At 49.5% G+C, this 24,819-nt stretch overlaps 1 protein-coding gene and 1 long non-coding RNA gene across 3 annotated transcripts in view; one reads left to right on the forward strand and one right to left on the reverse strand.

Annotated features, from left to right (window-relative positions):
* Positions 1-8: 8 nt before the first annotated feature.
* Positions 9-19,244, forward strand: LOC129402058 (uncharacterized). Its single transcript, XR_008628527.1, has 4 exons — positions 9-397; positions 13,942-14,417; positions 17,405-18,768; positions 19,111-19,244. It is a non-coding gene; the product is annotated as an uncharacterized LOC129402058 (long non-coding RNA).
* Positions 6,597-24,819, reverse strand: part of LOC101549664 (zinc finger protein OZF-like) — a 45,108-nt gene continuing 26,885 nt past the window's right edge. The window contains exons 1-6 of one of the 2 annotated variants that reach the window (XM_055126621.1): positions 19,082-19,241; positions 16,631-17,056; positions 13,729-13,872; positions 12,728-12,854; positions 11,298-11,387; positions 6,597-8,579 (exon numbers count right to left, since the gene is read on the reverse strand). In XM_055126621.1, the coding sequence (XP_054982596.1) occupies positions 7,234-8,579; positions 11,298-11,387; positions 12,728-12,854; positions 13,729-13,743 (1,578 nt within the window). In that variant the 5' untranslated portion in view covers positions 13,744-13,872; positions 16,631-17,056; positions 19,082-19,241 and the 3' untranslated portion in view covers positions 6,597-7,233. Of the gene's footprint in view, positions 8,580-11,297; positions 11,388-12,727; positions 12,873-13,728; positions 13,873-16,630; positions 17,057-19,081 lie in introns of those variants that run through there. The other variant, XM_055126620.1, reaches the window with a different exon arrangement.

The raw sequence follows: 24,819 nt of genomic DNA on the forward strand, positions 1-24,819 counted from the left end.
CGTACCTGCGCACAAGTAACCCGGATGACTCCCAGACGTGACTTGCGAAACTGCAGTGGGGCGCGGACTACATTTCCCACAAGCCTCCACGCGCGAGGCGGGGCCTTCCAGAAGGGTTTGTTGGCTCTGGAACCCGGTCCTCCCCCACGTTGCTGGAACAGAATCAGCGATGGTCACTTGGGATTCTGGTTCTTTGTGCAATTCTCATTTGACTGCTAGAAAGGAAAGGGACTGAATGAGAACATGCAGATGGGGGAGGGAAAGATCATGATATCCCACATCAGCTCTAATGGTTTTTGTTGCGTAAATGGCACATTTTTGCCAGTTGCATCCTAAAGCAGGAATGGTGAAAGAGCACAACGTCATTATGCTATTAAACTCCTTAACAACCAACATGGTAAGTATGTGACTTGATTCAATTCACTTTGTTTTGTTTTGGGCTTACTCCTGGGTCTGCACTCAGAGTTCATTTCTGGCATAGAGGGTGCTGGGGTGGAGCCCTGGTGGGCCGTGTACAAGGCAAATGCCCTACCTGTTGTACTATCGCTCTGGTCCTCAATTCACTGTGGTTTTTTTTTTTTTTTTTGGGTGGGGGAGGCCACAGACAGTGATGCTCAGGAGTTACTCCTGGATCTGCACTCAGAAATCACTTCTGATGGTGCTCAGGGGACCATATGGGATGCTGAGGATCGATTGAACCAGGATCAGCTGCATGCAAGGAAAGTGTCCTACCTGTTCTACTCTCTGGTTTCTATTTTGTGTGCTCAGGCTAGGTTCACAGCACTGAATGGTTTATTAAGCACAGGCGAAGGGCAAGTTATAGTCCCTGAATACCACCATATATGACCCAAACAAATAGAACAAAATAAACCAAAGATGTCCGGTCCATTCTCATCCACTCCAAGAATGTCTACTATCAATCATGATATCTCACTGTTAGAAAACCTGCTAGAGGGCCAGAGAGGGAGTACAACAGGTAAAGCTTTTGCCTTGCATGTAGCTGATCCAGATTCTATCCCTGGCATCCCATGCGGTCCCCTGAGCACCAGCAGGAATCATTCCTGTGTGCAGAGCAAGGAGTAACAACCCCTGAGCATTGCTGGATGTGACCAAAAACAAAAACAAAGCCTTGCTACTGTGCGTGCAAAAATTAAGGAGGCTGGAGTGATAGCACAGCAGGGTAAGGCGCTTGTCTCGTACATGGTCAACCTGAGTTCGAACACTGGCACCTCAAGCACTACCAGGAGTGATCCCTGAGCACAGAGCCATGAGCATCAACACGTGTGGCCCCCAAATTAAGTAACAGGGTTATAGGGTGAGTGAACTAAAGATTTGTGCCAATATACATATCTGATTCAATTGGCCTGGGACACCTATTTGCAAGATATTTGTATTTTGGTCTATTTCTTTTGAGGGGTGGGTGTTAGGGTAGTTCACCCCTGGCTGTCCTTGGGTGCTATTTCTGACTTAGTGCTCAAGGTCACTATCTGGTACTGGGGGAACCATGTGGTATAAGGAGTTAAATCCACCTTTCCATGTGCAAAGCCTGGACACAGCCCAGTGAGCCATCCTCTGTCAATATACACATTTATGCCAACATGCCTGGGAGGTTATGTGTACAGCCACTATCATACATTTGAGACAGATTCAGGTTCAGCTCTTTATAATGAACTTTTTTTCTTGTTGTTTTTGGGTCACACCTGGCGATGCACAGGGGTTACTCCTGGCTCTGCACTCAGGAATCACCCCTGGCGGTGCTCAGGGGACCATATGGGATGCTGGGATTTGAACCCGGGTCGGCCGCGTGCAAGGCAAACACCCTACCTGCTATGCTATCACTCCAGCCCCTTTATTATAAACTTTTACTGGAAGTACGTCATTGTACTTCTCTGGGCTCTTCCCCATGCCCAAACCATGGGGGTTTTGGAATATATTCTTCTGCAAGAGATACCCTCAGTCTTATGTGCATGATAACTTTAATTTCTGGGATGTTAGCTCCTTCTCCACTTCTCTTCTCTTTCCATGATTTATTATTATTATTATTATTTGCATTTGGGGTAAGCACACCTGGTGCTATGCTCAGACCACATGGCATGCTGGAGATTGAACTCGGGTGGGCCACACATGTGCAAGGAAAACATCCTACCCGTGGTACTATTTCTCCCTCTCCCAAAGTTGTTCTTAATAGTTTGTTCAGACACAAATGGGGTTTTGTTTTTTGTGTCACACCCAGTGATGCTCAGGAATTACTCCCGGTGGTGCTTGGGAAACCATATGGGATGCCATGGATTGAACCTGAGTCGGCTGTGTGCAGGGCAAACACCCTACCCACTGTACTATCGCTCTGGCCCCATAAAGATTTTCAACACCAATTCCATCACTAGTGTGACTAAAGCAACAGTACAGCGAGTAGGGCACTTGCCTTGCCTATGGCTGACCCAGGTTCAATCCTCAGCACCCCTTATGAATCCCCTGAGCAGAGTCAGGAGTAATTTCTGAATGCAGAGCCAGGAGTAATTCCTGAGTGCCTAGAGCCAGGAGTAATCCCTGAGTAGCAACAGATGTGGCCCTAAAGCTGAAATAAAAACTAAAGATTCTCTATAAATATTGCTTTCTTTTCTAGTAAGTGAATACCATAATGTAACTAGGCATAATAAACACAGCAATGGGTATTTACAGAAGGAAAATTTTTTCTTTTTTTTATGCTGTTTGGGTCACACCCGGCAACGTGTTACTCCTGGCTCTGCACTCAGGAATCACTCCTGGCAGTGCTGGGGTGTGTGTAGGGGGGGCACCATAACACCATATGGGATGCTGGGAATCAAACCTGGGTTGGCCGCATGCAAGGCTAACACCCTACCCGCTGTGCTATCGCTCCAGCCCTGGGAAAGATACTCATGGAAAATGCCAACTGGCGAGGCATCGATCTCCCAAATCCCCTACATCTTTCAGGTAGGAATTCAGCAGTGACCTTACGAAGTAATGAAACCACAGACAAGCTGGAGCGATAGCACAGAAGGCAGGGTGCCTGCCTTACTCAGAGCGAAGCCAGGTTGATCGCCAGCACCCTGTGCCCCACCAGAAGCGATCCCTGAGCACAAAGCGAGATGTCAGCCCAGAGCACTCGGGGAAGGGAAGAGAAACAGTCAAACTTCTGCACACTAAGAACCTTCTAGAAGGAATTGGGATTTGCCCTCGTAATGCCAGAAGGCTGGGAGCAGAGCGCAGAGAAAAGCAGATTTCGAGGCCAGGGGCCGGGGGTGACGGCTTTCCGGGCTTTGGTTTTTCGCAACTGGGGGTGCTCTGGGGTACCTCCTGGCTCTGGTCTCAGGGGTCGCGCCCGGCGGTGTTCGGGGGACCATACGCGGGAGGCAGGCGCCCTTCCCCATCTATCGCTCCGGCCCCATCCCCGCTGCGGGCCAGGCGCAACCTCCCGCCCTGAACAACACTCAGAAAAACACCCCTCGGGATGGTAAGGTCACGGTCATCGTCCTCCTGAGAACGGACTAAAGAGGGCCACGGGGCCCCTCGGGGGGCGGGCGACCCGCGGCGGCCCAGGAGACGGCTCCTTATCCGGCCTGAACCAGCGCCCGCCGCCGGTCCCGCCTCAGCGTCGCCTCGCCCGGCACCGCGCGCCCCCACTCAGGGCCTCGCCCGGCACCACGCGCCTCCCTCTCAGGGCCTCGCCTGGCACCGCGCGCCCCCACTCAGGGCCTCGCCCGGCACCGCGCGCCTCCCCGTCAGGGCCTCGCCCGGCACCGCGCGCCCCCACTCAGGGCCTCGCCCGGCACCGCGCGCCTCCCTGTCAGGGCCTCGCCCGGCACCGCGCGCCCCCACTCAGGGCCTCGCCCGGCACCGCGCGCCCCCCGCTCAGGGCCTCGCCCGGCACCGCGCGCCCCCGGCTCAGGGCCTCGCGCGACACCGCGCGCCTCCACTCAGGGCCTCGCCCGGCACCGCGCGCCTCCCCGTCAGGGCCTCGCCCGGTACCGCGCGCCCCCACTCGGGGCCTCGCCCGGCACCGCGCGCCTCCCCGTCAGGGCCTCGCCCGGTACCGCGCGCCCCCACTCGGGGCCTCGCCCGGCACCGCGCGCCTCCCACTCGGGGCCTCGCCCGGCACCGCGCGCCCCCCGCTCAGGGCCTCGCGCGACACCGCGCGCCTCCCCGTCAGCGTCGCCTCCCCCTCAGCGTCGCCTCGCGCGGCCTCGCCAGGCACCGCGCGACTCCCTCTCAGCCCCGCCTCGCGCGGACCCGCGCGCCTTGCCCCCGCTCAGCGCGACGCGCGCCCAGCCCGGCCCCCAGCGCCGAGCCCCGCCCGAGCTCACGCCCCGCCCCCGACCCGCGGCGCCGAGCCGCCAGCACCGCCCTGGACTGGCTCGGACCGGCTCGCTCCGCCCGGCTCATCACGCCTCGCTCCGCCCCCAGCACCGTCGTGCCGACTCACTCCGCGTCGTCCCGCCCCCAGTGCCAACTCACAGCGCGGGGCCACGCCTCGCGCCAGCCCCGCCTCGTGCCGTCACGTCGCCCCGCCCCCACCCCCACCGCGCGCCGAATCCTACTGCCCCGCCCAGCTCGGCACGCCCCGCCCCCTGAGCGCCCCGCGCCAATCACCGGAGCCGCCGCGCTGAGCTCGCCCACAAAACCTCTGCGCAGATTTGTCACGCCCCCAGCCCCGTCTCCTGAGCATCGTTCACTCGGCCGGCGCGACGGTCGGTCGGTCCCTCTGTACTCACTTGCCTTTACCTTTGTGACGATGGTTTCTGTAAAAGTAGGTGTGGGTCATTTTCTCTCGTGCTTCTGAGACGCATTCCAAGTTTCTTCTTTACCACGAGGCTTCCGCAGTCCTGGAGGAAAGAACGAGGGGGGTTGCGGTGGCAGTAGAACTACCCAGGCAGGTTAGCGAGACGGGGTGGAGAGAGGGGAAGGGGGACTGGACATCACTCCCGAATGGTGGCTGGCAGTGTTCCCTCTCTCCCTCTCTCTCCCCCTACCTCTCTCTCTCGACCCTGTGATTTTAAACAACCTGAGAAAATTGATGTATCAGCCTGAGGTCAAATAACTAATTCCCTGTACTAGCCATTGTCAGTGTCTCCTTTCATCTAGGAGATGATGGCTGAGAATGCATCAAACATCAAATTTTCCCTGTCTGTTGTATGTGTGTGGTCCCTTGTGGCTAGATTCTAACCATGTAGCTAGTTCTAGACTGTGGGATGTCAGCAGAAGAACTTGTGGTAGCCAGTGGAAACCCCCTCCAGACAGATGCTTTTTTTGTTTTTTGTTTTTGGCCACACCCTGCAGTGCTCTGGGCTTATTCCTGGTAGAGCTCTGGGGACCCTATGGGATGCCAGGGATCAAACCTGGGTTCATCTGCATGCAACACAAGCACCCTCCCTGCTGTACTGTTGCTCCAGTCCTGAAAGATGCTTTCTGTAGTGTATTTCTTTTCCTTCTCCATTCAGTTCTCTGCACGCAGATATGCCCCTCGAATCCTGACTGATACTCTAAATATTAAGACTAGTGGAGAAGGTATGGCATAGATACACAATGCAATACTATGGAGTTGCAAAGAAGGATTAAAATCATGCAATTAGCCACTACTTGGATGGAACTGGAAGATCTCATGTTGAGTAAAATTAAGTCAGAAGAAGAAAGACAAATTATTAGACGAACTCTCTTACTGGTGGTATACAAGCTAATAGGACAAGGGCTAGAGCTATAGTACATTGAGTAGGGTGCTTGCCTTGTACAAGGCTGATCCAGGTTTGATCCTGCACTGCTATGTGTGGGCCCCTTAAAGTGAATTATTTTTTTAAAAGAATAATAGGATAAGGAGGATACCTAGATTACCCTAGAACCTGGACTGTAGGACTAAGAATAGAGAAAGAAACTGAGGGGCCAGGGCAATAAGATGGCGGGTAGGACATTTGCTTTGCACACAGTCAGCAAGGGTTTGATCCCCACCATCTTATTGGTACCTGAGCACTGCCAAGGCATCCCATATTGTCTCTTGAGTGTGCAAGGAAAGATCCCTGAGTGCCGAGCAAGGAGTAAGCCCTGAGCACTGCTGGGTGTGCCCTCCTGCCCCCCCCAAAAAAAAAAAAACCACCCATTTTAATCAAAACTAGAGAATTATCACATAATGACCTACTATTGTTTTGTTTTGGGGTCACACCCAGTGATGCTCAGGAATTAACTCCTGGCTCTGCTCTCAGGAATTACTCCTGCAGTGCTCAGGGGACCATATAGGGTGCCATGAGTTGAACCCGGATTAGCGGCATGCTAGGCAAATGCCTACCCACTGTACTATGACTCAAGCCCCAGTATTAAGTGGTAAATGGGAGGGTTGTAAGGAATATACAAGTAACAATTGGGATTTCTTTTACTCATGACTGGGCACAGGTCCAAAAAAGGTCGGAATTCAGATGAGTAGAAGCCAGGCAGCCGCCTACCCCAAATGTTTTCTGCCTCTCATAACAAAACATTTGTGAAGGCCTCTCTTTGGCCAAGAAGATAAAGTTGCAGCCATTGCGGTTTCTAAGGAAAGCGTCACACAGTGCAGGGCATGACTGAGGAATAAGAACCAGCAGTACAAATAAAATAAATCACCTGTGGAATAGCTTGATTATCATTTATTTTTTATGCAGTTATAATACATACAAAAGAAGAACTTTTAGGGAAATTGAGAAAAAACTGCTTTCCCAACAGTCCTTACTGTTAAGACAGTATGTTCATTCTATGGCTTCCAAAGCAAATCTGGGTCTCATATGTACTCCAGGACCATAAAGCATAAAAAAATCAGGGAAGAATTCATATCAATGTTTTATAGGCACACATGGGCATAATACTCCTTTTTTTTCTTTTTGGGTCACACCCAGCAATGTGCAGGGGTTACCTTCTGGCTTTGCACTCAGGAATTACTCCTGGCCCTGGTGGGGCTCAGGGGACCATATGGGATGCTGGGAATCGAACCCAGGTCGGCCACATGCAAGGAGAACACACTACCCACTGTACTATCGCTCCAGCTCCAATATTCCTTCTTGTATACATGTTTTACCTGGTTTAAAACTAAGTTATAGGGGCATACATATAGGAAAGGGAAGCTGGCAGGTGCAGAATAACTGCATGCCCTTATTTTAGCAGAAGAAAGGCCAGTTTCTACAATCCCACTGATATTCCTGTATGAGCTCCGTTATATCCTCTGGAGTTTGGCTTCTGGGCAAAATTTGTCCTACATTATTAACATTCATATGGCTTTTCTTCTGTGTGAATTCTCTGGTGTATAATGAGATTTGACTTCCTTGAGAAAGTTTTCCTACAATCTTTACATTCATACGGCTTCTCTCCTGTGTGAGTTCTGCTATGTGAAATGAGGTGTGACTTCCTGGAGAAAGTTTTGCTACAGTCTTTACACTCATAGGGTTTCTCCCCTGTGTGAATTCTCTGATGTAAAGTGAGGTCTGACTTTCGGTAAAAGGTTTTCCTACATTCTTCACACTTAAAAGGTTTCTCTCCTGTGTGACCTCTCTGATGTAAAGTGAGATCTGACTTCCGGTAGAAAGTTTTCCTACATTCTGTACATTCATAAGGTTTTTCTCCTGTGTGAGCTCTTTGATGTAAAATCAGTCCTTTTCTCCAGGAGAAAGCTTTCCTACAAACTTTACATTCATAAGGCTTCTCTCCTGTGTGGACCCTCTGATGTACAGTGAGGTGTGCCTTACAGGAGAAAGTTTTCCCACATTCTTTACATTCATAGGGTTTCTCTCCTGTGTGAATTCTCTGGTGTATAGTGAGGTAGGACTTCAAGAAGAATGTTTTCCTACATTCTTTACATTCAAAGCGTTTCTCTCCTGTATGGCTTTTGAGATGTACATTGAGGGCTGAATTCGAAGAGAAAGTTTTCCCACACTGTTTACATTCATAGGGTCTCTCCCCTGTGTGAGTTCTATAATGTAAAGTGAGCCCTTTCCGCCATGAGAAAGTTTTCCCACACTCTTTACACTCATAGGGTTTCTCTCCTGTGTGGATTCTCTGATGGACAGTAAGGTCTGACTTCCGGCTGAAGGATTTCCCACATTCTTTACATTCATAGGGTTTCTCGCCTGTGTGGATTCTCTGGTGTTGGAGGAGTCCTCGTCTCTGGGATAAAGTTTTTCCACATTCAGAACATATATATTTAATTTTCTCTCTCATGTGTTTTCTCCGATGTCTGTTGACGGTTGAACACTGACTGGGTTTCTGATCCTCAAGAGGTTTTCCATCTGTATGTATTTCTGCATATTCAGGGAGAGTGAAAATATCACTGTAGACAGTCGTGTGAACCTCATGATTCTGTACAGGACACAACTCATCAGGGTCAATGATTGAAAACATGTTCTCACATCCATTATCTTCCTCCATGAGGACAGGAGAGTTTCCAGGAGTGATGGCTGGTTTTGAAGTACAGCTTGAGTTTAGATTAAAAGGATTTTCAAAGCTCATTAGATCCCTTTTTGCCACTTTCCTCTCAGTAGTTACATCTTGCCAGAAATGTCTATCCTGATTTTTCTGGTTCTTCTCAACCAAATAATCCATATGCTGAAAGTCTAAAATTAGAAATAATTATGAGACATATGAAAACATTCATGTGGGTTGATAATAAATACAAAGAAGTTTCTTCAATCCTAGAAACAAAATATATTTTTTGGGGACAGGGTCACACCCAAGGTTCTTAGGGGTTACTCCTGGCTTTGCTCTCATTAATCACTCCCGCAGTGCACGGGGGACCATGTCAGACACTGGGGAGTGAATATGGTTCAGCCACATGCAAGGCAAATACCCAACCTGTTATACTGTCACTCTTGCCCCTATACATTTTTCTTTTAAAGATGTGCACTTACATTATTGTTTTGTTTTCTATTTTGGGGGCCACACTCAGCAGCACTCAGGAACCTCTCCTGGGAGGGGATTCCTGTGAGCTACCAGGGATTGAATCTAGGTTGCTTATATGCAAAGCAAACATCCTACCCTGTACTCTCTCTACAGTGCAATGCACCAATGTCTAAAAGGTGGTTTTTAGCAGTTTGCTATCCACAAATTCTAAATTAAATACTACATGATTGACTTCACAGCACAGGAAATGCTGGTTCATCATTTTGAGCTATACTTCCACTTCTGCAATAAACATTGGGCTTTTATTTTATTTTTTGGGGGGGCTACACCTGGCTGTGCTCAGGGCTTACTGCTGGCTCAGATCTCAGGGATCACTCCTAATGGGGGTGGGGACAGGGAACCATATGGGTACCAGGGATTGAACCTTATATGCAAGAAAAGCACCCTACCCACTATAATATATCCCTGGTGGCGTCTATGCTCTAAAACAGCATTATTTCATACGGTTCTGAGATTAATAGTAATCAATTCTCTTTGTGATATGGGTCCTAGCTCAGTAATTTGTTACATTTTTTTTGTTTGTGCCACACCTAGTGGTGCTCAGAGCTGGCTCTGCACCCAGGGATCACTCCTGGTGGGCTCAGGGACAATGTGGGATGCTGAGGATGGGACCTGGGTCTGCTTCGTGCAAGACAAATATCCTACCTGCTGAAAGATTGCTCTGGCCCCTACTCATAATGTCTGATGCTGTGTTTTAGGATCCTAGTCTTTGAACCTCTTTTCACAATAATATTATCACCTTAGGTCACCACCTCTAAAGATTTTGCATCCCTCTTCACGTTTCCCACACTCAACTCCATGTGTATTTGGACTAAAAATTACAAGTTTGTATGTCTTCAACTTAGAATTCATCAATATTGTCTCCTAAGAACATCTCTCCATCGGTGCTCCTAAGAACTTGTCACTTCACCTAAAATGATACTTTCCATTTTACTCTCTCCTAGGGAAACCTTCCTGTGACTTATTTCACCCTTAAACATGCTCCTTTGGTTCATTTCTCTATATATACAATATCAGGTGCAGAAAGGGGTATTTGTTTCAATTCCAATTGAACCTGAATTCACTTGATTGAACAGTCCCCATTAACATGTGACACAAATAGCTGAAGTGATAGTACAGCGGGGAGGGGCACTTGCCTTTATTTATTTATTTATTTATTGCTTTTTGGGTCACACCTGGCGATGCACAGGGGTTACTCCTGGCTCTGCACTCAGGAATTACTCCTGGCGGTGCTCAGGGAACCATATGGGATGCTGGGATTTGAACCCGGGTCGGCTGCGTGCAAGGCAAACACCCTACCCGCTGTGCTATCTCTCCAGCCCCACTTGCCTTTATTTTTTAATTTAATTTTATTTATTTTGGGTCACACCCAGCAGTGCACAAGGGTGACTCCTGGCTCTGCACTCAGGAATTACTCCTGGCGGTGCTTGTGGGACCATATGGGATACTGGGAATCAAATCGGGGTTGCCTCGTGCAAGGCAAACACCCTACCTACTGTGCTATCGCTCCAGCCCTGGCACTTGCCTTTAATGTGCCAACTGAGTTTAATCCCTGGCACCCCAGTTGGGCCCCAAGTGCTGCCAGGAGTGATCTCTAAGCATGAAGCCAGAAACAAGTCCTGAAATCTCCTGGGTGTGCCACGTCCCCAACCCCCACCCTCCCCCTAAAAGTTACATGAATTAAAAAAAAAGTATGAATAAGGGGCCAGAGTGATAGTTCAGTGGGATGGGCATTTGCCTTGCACATGGCTGACCAGGGTTCCATCCTCACCATCTCATATGGTCCCCTAAGCACTGCCAGGAGTAATTCCTGAGAGCAGAGCCAGGAATCACCCCTGATCATCGCAGGGTGTGACCCAAAAGCTGAAGAAAAAAAAAAGTATGAATAAGCCCTGAAAGAAAATATTCCATGAAAATGTAGAACATTATAGTATCTGTGAACTTAGAGACAATTATCAAGGAAATAAAAGTTTGCAGACAGTAGGGTAGGCATGGCATTTGGAGAATCTACAGCTTTAAGAAAGTCAGAGTTTCGGGGCTGGAGAGATAGCACAGCGGGTAGGGCGTTTGCCTTGCACGTGGCTGACCCGGGTTCAAATCCCAGCATCCCATATGGTCCCCTGAGCACGGCCAGGGGTAATTCCTGAGTGCAGAGCCAGGAGTAACCCCTGTGCATCGCCAGGTATGACCCAAAAAGCAAAAAAAAAGAAAGTCAGAGTTTCAACTCAGAGCCCCGGCTGAGACTGAACAATGCATGAGACTCGCATCTGCAGTCACTTCTGCAGAGGAACAAGATGGTGGCAATCTGCTCAGTACAACAGGTCGGTGCCTTTGCCCCCTCTGACCTCCCCGACCCGTACGGGATGACTGACCCGAGAGGGTGTGTCTTAAGGCTCTCGCTGTCCAAGGCTCTGCTCTCTGCTCCAGCCTGATGATGACTTCTGGTTTGGCGAGTGAATGTCCTGTGGGTGAAAAACTCATGTCGGCATTTGCCAATAAGATGCCGTGTTTGAAGTGTGGCAGTGACACCATTTTTAAGAGTTGACAGTGCCACCAAGCCAACAGCTTAGCTCCGCAGCTCACCACAAACCTCTGCAGAGACCCCAGACTGCAAAGCATTGCTGGTACTCCAGTGTCCAGGCTGAGAACTCTGGGGTCTTCTTGGAGTGGGGGTGGGCAGCTTTCCCCCCATCTCCCATACTTCTGGAAGCCCCTGCAGCCACGACCACCTTCCACAGCCACCGCCATGTCAGCGCGGTGGCCCAGACCACAGATCCTGAAGTCTCTGGACTGTGCAACACCACCAAGTTCACAGTCCTGCCCTCCCGTAGGAGCAAACCAAGTGCACCAAGTGCGATGGGGAAGTAACATGGAAACGGACTAAACTCAACAAATATAAACAATAACTCTCAAGGCTCAACTAGAAACAAACAACTCTTAGTAAACCCCCAGACAAGAGCTTAACAACCCTGTGGGCAGATAAAACAATTTTCAACAAATTTTATTTTACTGAAGTATTCTTGATAATTCCATTAGCCACTACTGGTAACAAGCAATAAAGAATAAATTATTGTGTGCCTGCAAGGGGGGCAGGCTTGGAGGTTGGTTTGGAAAACGGGGACGGTGGTGGAGGGCAGGTCACTGTGGTGGCGACATCGGAGCTACACCACTGAAAGCCCAAAACAACTGTATTATGCACAGCTTTGGAAACCAGTGTTTCAATATCGTATTTTAAAAATAAACTACAAGGGGGGCCGGAGCGATAGCACAGCGGGTAGGGCGTTTGCCTTGCACGCGGCCGACCCGGGTTCGATCCCCGGCATCCCATATGGTCCCCCAAGCACTGCCAGGAGTAATTCCTGAGTGCAAAGCCAGGAGTAACCCCTGAGCATCGCTGGGTGTGACCCAAAAAGCAAAAAAAAAAAAACAAAAAAAAACTACAAGGGTGGACAATGAAGGGCCAGCTTGAACCTCTGATTAGAATGACAAATTATCACATTCTTCTGGTCCAAAAACCTGATATCTTAATAATATTTCATGTTGCGGGGCTGGAGTGATAGCAGAGCGGGTAGGGCGTTTGCCTTGCACGCGGCCGACCCGGGTTCGATTCCCAGCATCCCATATGGTCTCCTGAGCACCGCCAAGGGTGATTCCTGAGTGTAAAGCCAGGAGTAACCCCTGTGCATCGCCGGGTGTGACCCAAAAAGCAAAAAAATATATATATATTTCATGTTGAGGAGTTGAGGAGTTTCCTGCAATAGAGGAAAAATTGCAGTCAGTAGTAACTAGAACCTTCACTCACCCAGAGACACCAGGTGACTGTAGGTCTCCAGCATCACATCTCGGTACAGGGTCCTCTGAGCATCATCCAGGTGCTGCCACTCTTCCCAGGTGAAGTCCACGGCCACATCCTCAAACACCACCATCCCCTGGAAGGACACATTTCTCTGCAGTTGGAAGTACCAGTGTGGGTAAATAAGAGTGTGAATTCAGGAAGTTTATTTGTGTGTGTGTGTGTGTGTGTGTGTGTGTGTGTGTGTGTGTGTGTTTGGTGGGAGGCCACCCCCAGCAATGCTCAGGGGTTACTCCTGGCTCTGTATTCAGGAACTGCTCCGGGGACCTCTAGGATGCTGGGATTTGAACCTAGTTTGACCACATGTAGGGCAAGAGCCCTCCCCATGGTACTATCACTCTGGCCCCCGTCTGGCGTATTTTATCTTGTATAGGATGCACTATATTTAAGATTTTATATCATGGAATGATAATAGGTCACACACATTTCTATAAAGTGGAAATGTATTTTTTTTGAATTGTATTTCTTTCTTCTCCTTTTTTAATCTTTTATTTATTGTTTTTGTTTTGGGGCCACACCCAGCGATGCTCAGGGGTTACTTCTGGCTCTACACTCAGGATCACTCCTGGAAGTTCTCAGGGGATCATAATGGATGCCAGGGATTGAACCCTGGTCAGCTGCATGGAAGGCAAATGCCCTAACCACTGTACTAACACTCTGGTTCCTTCCTTTCCATTTTAATTTAGGATCCCTCATAAAAATTATGCAGTAAGATGTAAAATAATGGGGGAAGTTCTAGTAACTTGGGCCAAAGTGTTAGTATGGAGGATAGGGCACTTATCTTGAACACGGCAGACCTGAGTTCAATCCCCAGCACCCTATCGTGGTCCCATGGGTGACCCTTGAGTGCAAGGCCAGTACTAAGCCCTGAGCACTGCTAGGTGTGGCCCTAAACCCAAACACCCGAACCCCCCAAAAACTAATCACTCACTGTAGGATGTACAACTCACCAGAGACGTGCTCATGGTCTTTGCTCTACAAAGCACAGAGGGCCCCGGGGATGGGACTGGGAGAGGGGATGGCAGGGGTCAGGAAGGAATGGGACCCTTCCTCCACGCTCTCAGAGTCCCGTGTCCAGGTTCCCGACACATTCACTAGAAAAGACGACAAAGAGACTTGTGTGGGACAAGGGCGTTTTCTTTCCTCATCAATATTATTTTCAGTTTCAGAACAATGATTTACAGTCCTGCTCACGCTAGGATTTCAAGCATACAAGTTTCCAAGGCCACAGTCGTCACCAACATATCTGCATTCCTCCATCAAGGTCTTAAGTGTCTGCCACCCCTCAATTTGGTATCTCAAAAAGACACAGATGAAGAACCCGAGATTTGTTATTTGGCAAAATTCACTAAAATTCACAAAAGAAACATGACCCTCTACCAGCTGAGCAGGTAACAGACAGTGCCAACAACTCTGGATCCTTCCTGGTGCTCAGGGGACCCCGTGGGATACCGGGAATCAAAGCCAGGTTGGCAAACACAAGGCAAGCACCCTCCACACTGTACTATTGCTCTGGTCCCATGAGTATAACTTTTCTATGGGAGTTTTCTTACTGGAAGACTGTCACCTTAAAGGAACCGTTTGCTTTGCTTGCTAAGAGAGCCTGAGTCAGCCCAAAGCCAGCAGAAAGCACCAAAAGGTAAGTGAAGGGATCTTAAGCCAACCAGCCTCAAACAAATTGGTGATATATGTGACTTTTTTTTTGTTTGTTTTGGGGCAACACCTGGTACTTAGGGGTTACTCTTGGTTCTGCACTCAGGAATTATTCCTGGTGGTGCTTAGGAGGCCATATGGAATACCAGGGATTGAACCAGGGTCAGCCACGTGCAAGGCAAACGCCCTTTGCACTATGCCATCACTCTGGCCCCTGCATGACTTATTTTATTTATCTTTGTTTTGGGGCCACACCAAACAGTGCTCAGGGTTTACTGGCTCTGCACTCCGGAATTCCTCCTGAGGTGCCAGAGATCAAACTTGAGTTGGCCATGTGCAAGGCAAGTGCCCTGCCTGCTATACTCTGCCCCCCATGAGTTATTTAAATAGGTATCACTCGAAATAGAACTGGGGGGCTTAGGTCCACTCCTCATACTGGTCAAGGGACAAATCTTGGGGTAAGCCCTCAGTGCACTCTGGGAAAGGTAATGCCTGTGGACCAAGGTCAGAGCCTTGCGTGCACTGGGTATGAGCTCTGCCATTTGAGCTCCTTGCCAGACCCTAAATGAATTAGATTTGAAAGAAATCAGGGAGGAAGCAAGGAGGGAGAATAAAAAAAATCAGTGTGTGTTGGACTGGAGTGATAGTAAAGCATGTAGGGTTTTTGCCTTGCACACAGTGGACCCGGCTTCAATCCTGGGCATCCCATAGGGTCCCCTGAATCCTGCTGGGAATGAGCCCTGAATGCAGAGGCTGGAGTAACCCGTGAACATCGCCAATTATGGTGCAAAATACAAAACAAAGCAAAACAAAAAGAAGTAAGTGTGTGTTACTGTGAAAGAACAAAATCGGGGCCGGATCGATAGCACAGTGGGTAGGGCGTTTGCCTTGCACGCGGCCGACCCGGGTTCGATCCCTGGCATCCCATATGGTCCCCCAAGCACTGCCAGGAGTAATTCCTGAGTGCAAAGCCAGGAGTAACCCCTGAGCATCGCTGGGTGTGACCCAAAAAGCAAAAAAAAAAAAAAAGAAAGAACAAAATCATGGAACTTGCAGCAACATGGGTAGAACTGGAAGATATTTAGCTGAGTGAAGTCAGTCCAAAGGGAAGGGGCAGAGACAGAATGATCTCTGTCATATTTGGGATTTAAAGATACACAGCGGGGCTGGAGCAATAGCACAGTGGGTAGAGCGTTTGCCTTGCACGCAGCCGACACAGGTTTGATTCCCAGCATCTCATATGGTCCCCCGAGCACCGCCAGGGGTAATTCCTGAGTGCATGAGCCAGGAGTAACCCCTGAGCATTGGCGGGTGTGACCCAAAAAGCAAGAAATAAAGATACACAGCCAGGGAGCAACAAAGGGCCAAGGGCCACACAGTAGGTGAACTGATCCACACAACTAAGTTGTGTGTGTGTATGTGGGGGAGGTTGTCCTAGAGGGAAGGTGTTAGGGTCCTTGGGAGATGGAGTTGGGTACACTGGGGATGGGTGTGGTATTGGAATTATGTGCATGAGTAACCATCACTAATAGTATAAACCACATGAGATATAACAATTGTCACAAATCAACTTTTATTAATCTCTTTTCTGATAATTGCCACTTGCCAGTTTCTTGTAACAAGCAATATGAAGTAAATTTGTTCGTGCCTGCTTAAGAGGCAGACTTGGGGGGGTGGGTGAGAAACTGAGGACACTGGTGGGGGGAAACTCACACTGGTGGGAGATTGCTGCAGGAACATGAACGCTGGAAATGTATTATGAGCAACTTTGTAAATCGTGGTACATTTTTGTTGTTCTTGTTTTATGGGCCACGCCTGCGATACTCAGGAATTACTCCTGGTGGTGTCCAGGGACTCATATGGGATGCCAGAGACTGAACATGGGTCGGCCACATGCTAGGCAAGTGCTCTATCTATCTGGCCCCAAATCATGGTGTTATTATATATATATATATATATATATATATATATATATATATACACATATACATATAGTAAGCCATAGAATATTAATCAATAAAATTTTTGAAGTGTGCAATTAAATAGGAGAATACACAGACGGAACAGTTCTCCCTCTACACTCCCTCTACCACTCTGATAAGGAGCATTTCCCAAGCCTTTGCCCTCCCCCTCTGCCCAGCCCAGGTCTCCTGCTGGAAGTCAGTCCAGCCCTCCTGATACCACCCAAGTTTAATTTACCTCAGGCAGAAGCCTCAGGACTTCCTGGGTCATGCCAGGTCAGGATCTTCCTTCCCTGCGAATACATCTGTGCTCTGACATGGAAACCAGAGGACTCGGGTCACAGGACTGCCTTCACGGTGGGGTGTCTACTACAGGGTGCCCACCCCCTGCCCTATAAAAGCTTGTGTGTTCCAAGGAAAACAGAACTCCCGCTGAGACTCCAACCACTCCTAGAAACTCAAGATCCCTGAAAAGCAGGTCTTGTATGAAATCCTCTCAGAGGGCTGGTCAAGGGTACAGGGGTTGGGGCCAGAGGGTAGAGCGCTTGCCTTGCATGCGGCTGACCCAGGTTCGATCCTGGCATCCCAGAGGGTCCCCAAACACTGTCAGGAGTGTTCTTGAGTGCAGAACCAGGAGTAGCCCCTAGGCACTGCTGGGTGTGACCTAAAAACAAACAAAACAGAACAGCACAGGGGTTAAGGAACTTGGCTCAGTCGACTGACCCCTGTTTGAACCCCCAGCACCACATACGGTCTCCTGGGCACCACCAGGTGTCACTCCTGAGCACAAAGCCAGGGTTAGCCCTGAACACCACGTATGTTCCCCCAGCACCACCAGGGCTCTCCCCTGAACACAATACCAGAACTAGCCCCTGAGCACCAGGCATGTACCGCGGACCACCACCAGGGGGTCGCTCCTGAGCACAAAGCTGGGATTTGCCCCGAGCACTGTCAGTTGTGGTTGTAATACCCACGTCCACACCCCAAAGAAAATCTGCCTTGACTCTCCCAGCAACCAGTTGGAGTGCGAGGCGGCTACACAGTGCAAGGGTCTTGCTCACCTGCTGAGAAGATTCCGGAAAAACCCACCAATACCACCACACAGGGGCAGAGTCTTCCCAAGGGGGTCCCCGCAGCATCTCTCCGTGACATGGTACTCGCACTACAGATGCATTACCTAAATGCCCTACCTCCCCTCGGGTGCTCCTTGGTCCAGCTGGAAGAGGAATCAGACCCAGACCACCCAGCCTCCAGCTCTCTGCAGAACTCTCCTGCTTGCTGCCCCCGGGGCCGGCCCACCCAGGGCTCCTGGAAGTACCTCCTGTCCCCTAAACCATACCTTCCTGTGAAGGAGCAATCAGTGATGCCTGCCCCTTCCCAGCCTATGACTGACACGTCACCAACCACCTCCAGGTCAGGCCCAGTCTGTGCAGCACCTGAGCTCAGCTACCGCACACCTTCCCACACCTATGCGCCCAGCCGGAATTTGCTTAGCCTACTCCTCCTTTTCAAGGGAGGGGAATCACTCATACCCCCTTGGTCTCCGTTCTTTTTCGTTTTGGTTTTGGGGTTCCCGCGTGTCCCCAAAGCAACAAGCCTCCTCCTTCAACCTCACCCCCATCGTGCAGGTCCCCTCAACCAAACTTTCTCCCCCACTGCCCACCTTGTGTCCTGGATGTCCAGGCTCCTTTCTAAGCCTCCCAGCTGCTCTCAGCTCTGAAGCAGGAAGAGAGATTGGGCTGGGGCAATGACCTTAGGGACATAATAAAGCCCATATGGGATGGAAACCAATCCATCCCCAGTTCAGACACAGGACAGCTGCACCCACATTGCAGATGCAAGAACTGAGTCCTCGTGGAGATTGGGAATGATGCTGGTACCAGCTTCGATAAGGAGAGTGGGAGCCTCGGCAGGAACAGATGGCCAGAGTAAGAACAGGAAAGGAGACGCCACAGCATCGAAGTTCTTTTCCCTTTACTGCACGCTAGCAACAGACACGCCATGGACCAGCACGAGTGAGGCAGCTGGGGGAGGGGGCAGGGGATCCCCCTGTATTACACTGGCTTTGCAAAGGCAAGGGGCTCTTTCTCCCCTCTGAGAATGTCTGCACCCTTCTTTTCTCTCTCCCTCCTGTTTTCTAAATAAAAGAACATATTTTCTAAATAAAATGCTTTTCCGCCAAGGCTAGACCACAGGCCTAGGGCACCCGGGCAGATGTCAGGACTGTTCCCTTTTTCTGCAAATCCTACACCCCTGCCTGAGCGCCTTGGAGACTCGGGGCCTTCGCTGGGAGACAGAGCAGGGACGCGTCCACGCAGGAGGTCCTGGCTAGCTCTGACCTACCCCGACCCATCCGGTCGCTTTCCTGGTCAACAGGTGTGTCAAGAGCAGGAAGGCCACAGCGCGCCTTCCGTAACGGCGGCCACTTCCCCGGCTCCCCGCTTCTGCACCCGCCGCAGCTCGGGCTCCCCGCTTCTGCACCCGCCGCAGCTCCCCGCTCCCCGCTTCTGCACCCACCGCAGCTCCCCGCTCCCCGCTTCTGCAGCTCCGAGCTCCCCGCTTTTGCACCCGCCGCAGCTCGGGCTCCCTGCTTCTGCACCCACTGCAACTGCACGATCCGCGTCTCAGCTACCTCCCAGAGCCTGATGCGTCCTTCAGCCTCACATCTGCATCTGGGCCCCTCACTCACTTTTCTCCCTCCTTGGATCCTATGTCCAGGGCTCCAGTGACTCCTCCAACCTCACAATGAACTTCAGCTAACAGTCCGCAAAGACTCCGGAGCAAGAATTTACAGCGGAAGAGCGACGCGAGCGCTTCCGTCCTTGCGTACAGCATCCTGGGCAACACATCCAGGAGGACCGGGCAGAACGTCGGAGACTACATTTCCAACAAACCCGTGCGCCCCTTGCCTGCGTCTTGCAGGAAGGTTTGTCGGTCGGTGTGGACTACATTTCCCACAAACCCCTTCGCCCCTGCCTACGTCTTGCAGGAAGGCTCGTCGGTCGGTGTGGACTACATTTCCCACAACGTCTTGCAACCTTTGTCTGCGTCTTGCTGGAAGGCTCATCGGTCGGTGCGGACTACATTTCCCACAAACCCCTGTGCTCTTTGCCTGCATCTTGCAGGAAGATTTGTCGGTCGGTGCGGACTATATTTCCCACAACCGCCTGCACCCCTTGCCTGCGTCTTGCAGAATGGCTCATCGGTTGGTGCGAACTACGTTTCCCACAACCCCCTGCGCCCCTTGTCTGCGTCTTGCAGGAAGGCTCGTCGGTCGGTGCGGACTACGTTTCCCACAACGCCTTGCACCCTTTGTCAGCATCTTGCAGAAGGGTTTGTCGCTTTTGACTCTTCAGCAACCTTCCTCGTGATTCTGGCCTCTTGTTAAAGGCTCGTATAGACCAGCTGAGAAGAAATGTGCGTGAATTAAGAAAATTCTAATGTGAGAGTTAAAGTTCATAATAGTCAATGTGAGTTCTAAGGCTTTAGAGAAGACAACAGCATCCAGGTCTCAGGACCCATACACCTGTTTTTTGTTTGGGGACCACACCCAGTAGTGCTTGTGGCTTTCTCCTGGCTGATGGAGCTCAGGGATCACTCTTGGCGGGGCTGGGGGACCCTATGAAATGCTGGGGATTGAACCCAAGTCCGGTGTGTGCAAAGCAGGTTCTATTTCTCCCGCTCCCTACATCTGTTGTTGCCAGTTGCATCTTGAAACAGGAATGTTAAATATCCTCATTGTATTAAAATAGTATGTGACTTTATTAAATTGCAGGCGCAGTTTTTGCGGCAGGACCTGCCGTCATGCCTTTGTTAGGTCCGCCGCCACTCAACTGCTTTGGGGTTCCTAGATAAAGCTATAATGACCAATTCTATGGATGGGGGAAAAATCCACAAAGAATTCATGATTGTCTAGAGAGTTTGAAGTAGAGTTATTAGAGAAAGTTCATTTTCTCCAGCGTCTCCGCCCTAGAACAAGGCATAAATATTTTAAAACACACAGAGAAACTCCACTGACATCTGGTGGTGGGTGTGGTGTTTAACACTGTGCATGAAACTATGCTGGACAGTACTGAAAATCATGGCTCCTTAGTAAAACTTAGATAAAAGTGAAAATAAAAATACACATACTGAGAAACCCTACATTATTGTCTGGAAGAACCAGTCAGTGGTTATCAGTGGGATTTGTTTACTTAGAAAATAACCGCCAGGGACTGAACAATGTACAGATGGTAGGGGACTTGCCTTGCACAGCCACCCCAAATTCAATCCCTGACACTCTGTATGGTCCCCTAAGCAGTGCCAGAAACAAGTGCAGAGCCAGGAATAAACCTTGTGCATTGTCGGGTGTGACCTCCACAAAAAAAGAAACAAAAAGAACTCTGTAGACTTTTATTAAACAAAAAAAAAAACCTGTAAAATAATAATTTTTGTTTGGGGGCCAGATCTGGCAGTGCTCAAGGCTTATTTCTGGTTCTGATCTCAGGGGTCACCCTGCCAGGGTTCAGGGGGCATATTTTCAGTGATAAGGATCAAACTTGGGCCAGCCACGTGCAGGCAAGCACCCTACCTGCTGTTCTCTCTCCAGCCCCACCAATCAAATTTTAATAACATATCTCTAGGTAGTCATGTTGTTTTTTCTTTTATAAGGCTTTTCCTAATGAAATGCAACTGGAACAGTCAACAAGATTTATTAGGAAATGTGTTTTGGGTGTTAAAGTCATTAGTCTTTGTTTAGAATAAAAGTTCTGTTGTCTCTGAGAGGTGTTAAATAATTTTAAATGATGATCAAAACCAAAAAAGAACAGTTCTGTTAGTTCTGGGACTGGATCATTGACTCTAATATCAGAATAATTATGGGCTGGGGGGAGGTCCTGGGAGGTAGGTATGAATTTTTATTAAAAGGCATCCGGAAAACCCAAGTATGCGGGACCTTGTGACTGAGAAATTTGTGTTCAATGGGACAGGGAACGGAGATCCTCTGCCCGTACCCCCCTGTCTCGGCAACTCAGCAATCATGCCCATAAGCCACCTCTGACTGATGCCAGATTATCTTGTCATCGACTGCCAACCAGATCACAAGTCCTTCTTTTTTTTTCTTTTTGGGTTACACCCAGCGATGCACAGGGGTTACTCCTGACTCTGCACTCAGAAATTACTCCTGGCAGTACTTGGGGGACCATATGGGATGCTGGGAATCGAACCCGGGTTGACCACGTGCAAGGCAAATGGCCTACCCACTGTACTATCACTCCAGCCCTCGCACATCCTTCTCTCCCAGAAGGGAGCATAACATGATGCTCACCATAACTATACCACCAGACCCCACACTAAGCTGTTTCGCTCTGGTTCCCTGAAGTGGGACGGGTGAGAGTCCTCCCCACCCCATGGGACCTGGCCCGGGCAGCGGGAAACCTCCAGAATCCAGCTCCCGCCATGCTCACGGCTGCTCTCCACATGCTCGGGCCGAGCCTCACCCATAAGTGAATCTATTCCTGGACCATGAGGCCACGAATTTGATACTTCAAACCACACATCCTACCCATACTCCAAGATTACCGCACCACACTTGATAGGGTTCAAAGTAGGAGGCAACCAATCTTAGACAGAAATATACACTTTTTTACATATATGTACATATATGTATATCTATGTATGTATAATTTTATAAAGCACAGAAGGCTCAACTTTTTTTTTAATTTTTAAATTTTTATTTTTTAAAAAATTTTATCACCATGTGGAAAGTTACAGAGTTCTCAGGTTTATGTCTCAGTTATACCGTATTCAAACACCATCCCTTCACCAGTGCCCATATTCCACCACCAAAATCCCGGGTATACTCCCCGCCCCCCACCCCAACTGTATAACTGATGAATTTCACTTCATTTTCTCTTCACCTTGATTACGTTCCATATTTCAACACAAAACTCACTATTGTTGTTGGAGTTATATCCCCAAACAAGATAACCCTAATAAGGAGGCATTTGATAATTAGTTTTCATTAAAAGATTGTATGTTTTCAGGTTTTAGAAAAGGTCGGATGTGTCCCAGTCCCGAATCCTGGAGCTGTGTTAGTTGCTGCTCAGTGTCGCCAGGGTTCCATCTGGAGAAAGTATGCTGGCGGCACCTCCTCCTTCCAGCCCCCCGGTGTTGCTGGCCCCGATTCGGGTCCGGAGCATTGTCCGGGCCGTGTTGCTCACCAGAATGCCTGCTGCTTCTCTGTGGATTGTGGCATCAAGATGGCGCCGAGGGTGGGTCGAGGGCGTGACTTCTGACGGCCGGGACCACTTGGAGTTTTGGGCTGGCGCCGCAGAAGGCTCAACTTTTAACACCATGTTAGTGATCTCTTATAGAAGGACTTAATGGCTCCTGGGTGAAATACAACAATCTCCACACTCTTTCCTCTAAGGATAATTTTTTTGTAGTATTTCAGAGTTTTTTCATAACAAACAATACAAAATATATTATTTTGGTTCTGCTTTGGGGTAGGGATTGGGGTTCTGGATGGAAATATTTGAAATATGGTGGTGGGAAGGTGTAATGATGCTGGTATTGGTGTTTGAATATTAAATGGAATAAAAATATTGTGAACTACTTTATAAAATAAAAAAAAAATTAAAAAAGGTATCCTGGATAGGGGTATGGTGCTACCAGCAGGTCAACCTGTACGTGTGGGGCGAGTGCATCAGCAGCCTGATGGTGCCTTCAGACTTCATGATACCCCTAGCCGTGTAATCTGGAGGGTGGTCGATGACAAGGTTTTCTCACCAAGAAATTAAACGGCCAAAAGTTAGGTATGTGGGAGCCACATCCACAAACCACCTACGGCTCAGCTACACAAGCTCATGTATTGGCCTTATTTCAGAGAACCATAAATAAATCTCGAAAGAGATCAAAAGCTGCAAATAATATCGGACCCGTGCGTGGCTGAGCAGACCCGAGTAAATCAGAGGGGGACAGGTCAGCCTGGTGCCTGTCCAAGCAGAGCCCGGCAGCCACTTGCTCCCACAATCCAAAATTACCACCATCCACTTTCTCCGGGCCACTCCAGATGGGAGCAGGTGCTGACCCTCCGCCTGCCCCCTAGAAATCCCAGGGCCGCCACCTTCTAGAACCCAACAAAAAGTTCAGGTACTCGGGAGCAGAAGCGGCAGACGCCAGGCCTCATGGGACAGGGGAGGAGCTGGTCCCTCCTGTCCTGTCCCCCTGCCCCAAAGGGACTCTGAGATGACGCTCACAAACTGCCTCCGGCTACTTATTAAGCTCCTACACGGCCACAATCCAGAGACACACATGAATCTCGGAACCGAGCAGCTCACTGCAGAGATCTCTCCAGACCCTAATTATTAAAATTTTAGAATTCCTCAAGTATGCAGCTGCTCTCGCGGCTGTGTGACATTACGTGCTATCTATAACAAGCACTACAAAACAAACTGTCTAGCATTGCCTTTTCGGCAGGCTTGAGTGGTGGTGAGACTGGTATCGAAATGTTGAATGTAATTAGAGAAAGCATTGTGGAAATTGTCTTCCCAGGGGAAGAGTTGGAATGAGGGGGGGGGGGGGTTCTGGGGATTTGGGTGGTGGAAAATGTGCACTGGTGAACCGATGGGTGATTGATCATTGCATGACTGAAACTCAAATGTGAAAGCTTTGTAACTGTATCTCACGGTGAATCAATAAAAAGGGGGAAAAAAACCCCAGGGGCTGGAGCAATAGCACAGTGGGTAGGGCGTTTGCCTTGCATGCAGTCGACCCGGGTTTGATTCTCAGCACCCCCTATAGTCCCCTGAGCACCGCCAGGAGTAATTCCTGAGTGCAGAGCCAGGAGTATCCCCTCAGCATTGCCAGGTGTGACCCAAAGAAAAAAAATTTAAAAAATAATAATAAAGCAATGTCCTTTTAAAAACAAACAAACAAACCAAAATCGCTACCATATACCCAGCTGACTCCACCATCTCAGGACAGACCTCACATAATCTGCTGAATATTCAGGTATAAGGTTTTTTTTTTTTCTTTTTGGGTCACACCTGGCAATGCACAGGGGTTACTCCTGGCTCTGCACTCAGGAATTACTCCTGGCGGTGCTCAGGGTACCATATGGGATGCTGGGAATTGAACCCGGGTTGGCCGCGTGCAAGGCAAATGTCCTACCTGCTGTGCTATCACTCCAGCCCCGGGTACGCCAGTTTTGTGACTGAAATCTCCAGGCTTTCTCTGGGTCAGGATGGGCTACCTCCCCCCACCTCCCTGTACTTCCGGAAGCCTCGGCAGTCACATTCACGCCTCTACGTGGTCACCCAGTTAAAAAGCTACTCTAGCCTTACTGTCCCAATAAAAAGACTGAATGCTGAGTAAACACCATGACCTCTAAGGCCCCGCATGGCAAACCATTATGCACAGAGGGAAAGGAGAGAGCTTCCCCAGAGA

The sequence above is a fragment of the Sorex araneus genome, chromosome 2, assembly GCF_027595985.1.
Source record: "Sorex araneus isolate mSorAra2 chromosome 2, mSorAra2.pri, whole genome shotgun sequence".
Lineage (NCBI taxonomy): Eukaryota > Metazoa > Chordata > Mammalia > Eulipotyphla > Soricidae > Sorex > Sorex araneus.